The following is a 7,500-nucleotide window of genomic DNA, read 5'->3' as shown; positions in this document are numbered from 1 at the left end:
CTATAAAAGGCTGATGTAACAAATGCAGGGAAAAGGTTTTACCTTGGCCTCTAAGGAGTGCGCATACAAAGTTTGACACTAATCGGTGGAGTTATAGGTGAAAACATGAATCGGCCTGTTATAGCGCCACCATGAGGCTGATTTGATTTTTCTTAAGTGGCATTTATTCCTCTGCCTATTGGGAATGTGCATGCACAATTTCACCAAAATCGCACACTGCGTTCAGGATTTCAGGCATTTTATTCAAAACTGACCAATCCTGCAAACTTTGAAAGCCAGTTTTAGCCAATCAGGATGGAATATGGAAAATCTGACACATCCATGTCGATCACATGACTGTAGAGATACTGTCTACTGATTTACGTGATTTTTGGACAAAATCTGTAGGAGTACTGGCAAAAGTTAGTTTTGCAAAAGTCGGCCTCCTGGTGGCGCTAGAACAGGCCCATGTGAAATATTTGGGGCAGAGGTTCTGAATTGGTGTCGAGGGAGTGTGTGTGCACAGTTTGGCAGCGACCGGGCGAACGGCGCCGGAGATTAGCTGGTAACGGACAAACGGATGGACGGTCGGACGCACGGACGGACGCACGCACGGACGGACGGACGGAGGGGAAAACATACTCTCCCTCAGCCTTCGGCTGGTGGAGACAATAATATTTCAAGTTTAAAATTATACTAAATATATTTTTTTAAGTGTCCAAATAAATTCCAACTATTAAGAAATGATCTCGCGGCACCCCTGGGCTGCTGTCACGGCACCCCAGGGTATCCCGTCACCCACTTTGAAAACCCCTGCCCTAGGGGGTCCTCAGAGTTACTACAGGGGGTCCTCCAAATCTTTGTGTGATAGAAACCTTTTTATCTCTTTTTTTATATTAACCACTTGAACCCTAGGCGTCCATATTTGGAGAACTTTAGCACGAGGCATTCTGAGCTTGTAGATCGGCTATTTTCGGCAAAAAGCTTTGGTGAAGAGGAGAAAAAGAGCAGACTGAAGTACAGAGTGAAAGGTCAAGTTTTATTAACTAAGTATTGACGGTTCAAGTGGTTAAATATCTGAAAACACAAATTGACATGAATCCAAAATGCACTGATGATTGTGCTGTCAAAAGATGAAACTGTATGGAATCTATTAACAGGTTGTTGGGGGTCCTTGCTTCATCTCTTTCAACTAAGGGGTCCTTGGACGGAAAACATTGAAGACCGCTGCTCTAAACTTTTAATGTATTTCCGTAAATCAATGCTCTACTTCATTATACTACAGTGTCACACAAATTGTGCTAAAAATATCCGATGCGAGGTTATTTTTTACATTAGGCCTACATGAAAGGTAATAGCTTATGGACATACAAGGTTTCCCTGCCCGGCAGCAACGTTATTATGCACATGACCACAGTTTTCTGAAGACTTGTATTTACACAGCAAAACCCACAGTGATCATTAGAACATTTCACAGGCCATTTAGTGGTCATCGTCCCGTGACTTACTGGTTTTGGAAACACGGTTTTATTAAAGGACCGCTTCACCCTTTTTCAACCTCTTTGTATAATTGGTCCTCACTAATGCTCATTATAAAAATGGTACCATTTCTGTCTACTGACTCTTTGTCTCAGGGAAGGGCTGTATATGGACAGTTCAGAAACCTGCTCTATTGGTATTCCAAGCCAATAGAAACAACAGTCTTTCTCTTCCTGGAAAGTTAGCATTGTGGTATTGTACAGTACTCAAGCATTCATAAATGTAATATATCTCTGCTGTCGGGCCGAAACCTCTTAACTCCAAAAAGTTTATTTTCGGAAAAATGAGCTGGAGTTAGGAGGTTTTGACCGAAGGGCTTTTTACTACTTTTCATTGGTTCAATATTATTTTAACCAACTCAGATATAAAGGGTGTACAATAGCCCTGATTTATGTCAAAAAATCTAAAACCTCAAAAATGGAGTTAAGAGATTTTGGCCAGACAGTGATGATATATAGCTTCATAGGTTTTATTTATTTATTTTACTTTTTTTTTTTAAGATCTTTTGTATTTGTAATTGTTTTGCCTTTTATGTATATTGTATTATAACAGGGAGATGGGGACAAACACAGCAAAGATTGTCATGAACGGGACTCGAACCCACGATGTGCTGTCAGGCTACATTCGAGCCCTAAGAGCCCGGACTCCTAGGCCAGCGGTTCCGGTCCAAAATGGGACCAACTTTCAATAAGCGTTAGTGAGGAGCAAATATGTGCAGGTACATTGAAAATGGGAGAAGTGGTCCTTTAAAGTCCTGTGTGTTCTCTAGGTGTTCACCTCTCACGGGCCCACGGTCATCATGCCAACATGGTTCTGCTCCAGAGACTGGTTCCACACGGTTGGACCTTTTGACGAGGGAGGCAAGGTCAGTATCTCTCTCTCTCTCTCTTTCTCTGGGGGTAGGGCTGTCACGATTATGACATTTTACATGACGATTAATTGTCACTCATATAATTGCAATTAACGATTTAATTGTGTTTTTGTCGTTGACAATTACATTTCTGTTTGGCTTTTAGGCTTTGAAGTTGCACATGGTAGAATATGACACATAACCTAAATATACAAAGAAAATACTGACATATTTGACAACTTTATACTTAAAAAGAACATTGATAGTGGAAATAGCCGATCTACAAGCTCACAACGCGTCGCGATGCGACACGTTGTGAGCTTGTAGATCTGCTATTTCCACTATTTTTTACTTAAAAAAAATATATGAACATTTTTCAACATGGAAACGATTATGACGATTATGTCAAATAATTGCGATTAGATGATTATTATGTAATAATTGTGACAGCCCTATTATGGTGTGTACTGTGCTCAGTATATGAGGGATTGAATGTAGGAGTCTCAGAAGTAATGTTGGAGAACCCAGACGTATCAGTATCAATGTCATCTCCAAATTTGGGCACTGTTTCAGAATGCGGCTGTTACCATGGTGGCGACTCAATGCATAGTACAGGCAGCGGTATCAGTGATGTCACGTTATCTCCAAATGTGCATGGGCACAGTTTAGTATCAGTGATGTCAGCATAGGGGTGGGCGATACTGGACAAAATCATTATCACGATACTCTTCATGCAGTATCACGATACACGATATTATCATGATACTGTTTTATGCTAGTTTTTAGGTTTATTATGATTATTAATAACAATTATACAAACACACACAGATATTCTATTGATGATCTATTCCTTTTTATGCTGCAGATAGAAAGATAGATGTAGCCTAATCTAGGATTTTCATAGCATATTTTGATCAAACAATTAACATTTTTTACCTCAAAATAGTTGGTGTGATGATGGGTCGGGTCATTCAAATGGGTCCCAGAAATGTTTTACGGGTTCCCATAAAATGTTTTTGAGTGTTGTGAGCTTGTAGATCGGCTATTTTCAAAACAATTTGGCTAATGTTTTCATTGAGGTAGGCTATTAAAAAGGTCTTCAAGAAGTCCTTATAAGGGATCAGGACACCTCACCTCTATTTATTTTATTTATCAGATATGAAAATAAATCTTGGGATGCCTTACCAACAGAAACTGGGGGGGAAACAAATTACCTTATGACCACAGCAGTCAGGAAGTTTGTTACTTATGATACAAGTTTAAGCTTTCTTTTACATAAGTATACTCTGTATTTTACAATGCAGATATCATCCTATTCGATATTTTAGCTCAACAAAAATATCATGGTTTTATAACTAAACCAATTATGAAATAGACGCGATTCGCGACGACACACGCAAGCATCAACGGTGAAAACATAACAAACAAAGGACTTTACAAATAGCGGCAAATAGCTACTTGTTTGTAGTTAATAAACAAGAATTGACACAGTCAATATAAAATCTGTGTGCTCGTTTTAGTGTTAAAAAAAGTTTGAAATTTTTTTTTTTTGAAAAAGGTCCAAAAATGTGTTAAAAAATCGACCTGATGGTGGCGCTATATGGGACAGATCCATGTCGATGAGATAAGTGTAGACATACTGTAAAAAAACTGCAGGAGCAGTATTCAAAAATGTGTTTTTAAAAATTTGGCGGGGGTCCCTGGAGCTGCGGGGGTCCCTGGAAGGGTGGAGGTTGTGGATTGGCAGACAAGGATTGTGTGTGGAAAATTTCACATGGATAGGGGCAAAAAAGTGTGATGTGACGTGACAGACAGACTGACGGACAGAGAGGCGGTGGAGGTTTTCATAGTAACTGCGACCTTACGGTCGCAATTATAATCATTAGTATTGTTTATTTTAATTATTATTATTAAGGAACTCTAGAAATCTCAGTTGGAACTGTTACCCCAGTGACCCGATGCTGGATAAGCGGTTGAAGATGGATGGATGGATTATTTTAGAGTAAGCTACTTTATTTACCATTATTGTGTACTCCGCCACATGGGGAGCAATCTTCAATTTAATCTTCAATTCAAAAAAGCTTTATTGGCATGAGAACACAAACGTTTACACAGTGGTGGAAAAAGTACCTACATTTTTATAATTAAGTAAAAGTATCAATTCTGCAATGTAGAATCACTCTGTTACAAGTAAAAGTCCAGAATTACAAATGTACTTGAGTAAAAGTACAAAAGTATTGGTATCCAAATGTACTTAAAGTACCAAAAGTAAAAGTACAAAATGTTTGAAAATAGCAGATCTACAAGCTCACAACGCGTCGCACCGCAATGCGTTGTGAGCTTGTAGATCGGCTATTTACAAATAGCCGTGGTATAATTTGGGTCCCCATTTTATTTATTTTTTGCATTGTGAGCTTTTAGATCGGCTATTTATAAAATGTTTGCCTCTATCTTATATTATTTTACAATTAGGCTAATGTTTGGACATTTTTGATAGTATAGTTTTAGCTTGTTGATTACTTTGGTGCAATAATGGTATTTTTTTTTTCTTGGGGTAATAAAAAGGTAATTTTCTCAAGTACTGTACTTATAAGTACAATTTAAGGTACTTTTACTTTACTGGAGTATTTCCAATTTTCATTACTTTTACTTCTACTCCACTACATCTCAGAGGCAAATATTGTACTTATTCCACTACAATTATTTGAAAACTTTACTAGTTACTTTGAAAAGTATAGCCTACATAACCACTTCAGCCATGGCTATTTTCAAAGGATATTATTTGGTAACATGTGATACAGAATAATTGTGCATAATGAGTACTTTTACTTTTAGTCCTAAGTGTAGCCTATACTTTTACTCAAGTAGGTCTACATTTTCAATTCCGGACTTTTACTTGCAGTAGGGTGACCATATTTTCAGCCACTCAAACCGGGACGCAAACCACTGTTGCTTAAAACCGGGACCTTAAAAGCAATGCGCACGTTACCGTGCACGTGCGTGCCCATTCTCTAACGTTCGTGCACGCGCACACACACACCGCAGGGTTGCAAACAGGCAGTGAGTGATTGACAAACAGCCTCAGTGTTGAATTCAGACACGCAATGAATTTGTTTATGTTTTCTGATTGGTTGGTGAGCATGTTTTCATGAAAAGAACATGATGAATGTCTATGCAACCACTGAAAACAGCTACTATTATTTTAATTCTGGCGAAAACCGGGACAATCTTGCAGTGAATGTTGAAAACCGGGACATATTAGTGTTTTAGAAATATTTGTCAGGACACTGGGACACGCAGCTTGAAAACGGGACTGTCCCGGGTAAAACGGGACTGTCCCGGGTAAAACGGGACGTCTGGTCACCCTAAGTATAGATACTTTTACTTAAGTAAAACATTTGAGTATACTTTTCTCACCACTGTGTATGGAGAGACCAGGACGTAATACTATGAGAACGTGGAGCGCTCGGGAAAACGGCTGTTGTAAATCACAGATAATTAGTTTCTCCGCTTTGAAAATCAGACGTCTTTTTATGACTTAATGAGTTTATGACCCTCTGCCAGCCTCACTCTGCCTCAGAAGAGCAGCCAGAAACGGCAGTAGCTTTAGCATGTAGCTAAACGTAGGTCTATGTGAAACTGGCGAATATAAGCTGGCGAATATAAGGATATTTCTTCAGAATAAGAGTATCCCTCAGCCAATTGAAAAATGTTGAAAAACGATACATTTTCCCATGATATGCACATTCCAAATATAGATTAAGCATTTACACGAACATACACAATGTTAATTATGTTTCTGGGTTAAAAAAAAAAGTTTTAATAACATAAAACAATTATAAATGGATAAATGCTGTTCACTGGAGTGCATGGCCTTTACAAATTGGACTCTGGACAGTAGACGGCCCTTTGCGTCAGCACTTTGAACACATGCAAAAGTATCAATACTGCAATATAGAAAAAAATACTCTGTTACAAGTAAAAGTCTGGAATTCAAAATGAAATTCAGTAAAAGTATGAAAGTATTGGCATCAAAATATTCTTAAAGTACCAAAAGTAAAAGTACAAAATGTTTTAAAATAGCAGATCTACAAGCTCACAACATGTTGTGATGCGACACATTGTGAGCTTGTAGATCTGCTATTTTCAAATAGCCTAGGTATTAAATAGGGCTAAAGTTCTTAATGTGTGTATTGCAATAAAACATCTGCAAAGTAACTAGTAACTGAAGTTTAAAAATAAATTGTAGTGGAGTAAAAATACAAATACCTCAAAATTGCACGTAGCCTACATGTAGGCCTACTTAGTTACTTTACACCACTGGCAGAAGGTGCTAATTGTGGCATTTATCACATTGTGGTCAGAAGTTGTATGGAAAATGGGCTAAGTACCCATTTTACTGGGGATCAATAGCCAATTTAAATCGGTAAAAACTTGTTAGGGCACTTTGAAGTACACCAGTATAAGCAATTTAAAAATACATACATCGTAATTGTATTCTTTTAAATAAATGTACGGTCTTTACAAACATTAATTGCTGACATCTTATTTTGAAGGTCTTATATTCGCCTGCTCCTACACCGGAAGTCCTATATTCGCCAGTTTCACGTTGCCTAAACGTAGCAGCTGCAGTGTAAAGACGTCACGTTTCTGCGCCTGTGGGGGAACACGTTCTGTGGGGGAACCCTTTTTGGTGTATCACCTGACACGCTGTGCCACTATGGTCAGAGAGCGGCTCGGTGCTACGCTAAAACTCAGGCACCCATTGAATTCTGTGACCATGTACGGTCGCACAAAATGGATTCAAAACACACACTGTTAGTTCTATCGTCTGTTTTAAGACTTTCTACGCGGATTTCATTTGTGTTAACGCAGGGTAAAGTAGCATGCCTTCACCCATGAACAATGGTGGCGTCTGTGGACTTTTTAAAATATATATTTTTTCGCGACGTGGTAAATTATTTTAACGTGGACTCCAGGACAATGACGTGAATGCGTCTCTAGGCAACGTGAACGCGTCTAAGACGCGGGATGCGCACGTAATGACGTCACTGACCATGTGACACCGAGACAGCCAATGGGCAAAAAGTCGCGTAAAGGTAGTGCACTCACACACAGGAAAGTAAGTAATC

The 7,500-nt window shown here is 38.8% G+C and overlaps 1 protein-coding gene across 1 annotated transcript in view; it reads left to right on the top strand.

Annotated features, from left to right (window-relative positions):
• The window catches only part of b3gntl1 (UDP-GlcNAc:betaGal beta-1,3-N-acetylglucosaminyltransferase-like 1), a 34,808-nt gene that overhangs the window by 14,757 nt on the left and 12,551 nt on the right, over window positions 1-7,500 (top strand). Inside the window, exon 7 of the mRNA XM_080722037.1 lies at window positions 2,288-2,383. Within this exon, the coding sequence (XP_080578163.1) occupies window positions 2,288-2,383 (96 nt within the window). The remainder of the gene's footprint in view (window positions 1-2,287; window positions 2,384-7,500) is intronic.

Source organism: Nannobrachium achirus, assembly GCF_963921795.1.
Source record: "Nannobrachium achirus genome assembly, chromosome: 3".
In the NCBI taxonomy this organism is placed as follows: Eukaryota; Metazoa; Chordata; class Actinopteri; order Myctophiformes; family Myctophidae; genus Nannobrachium; species Nannobrachium achirus.
This window is presented reverse-complemented; position numbering and strand designations above follow the sequence as displayed.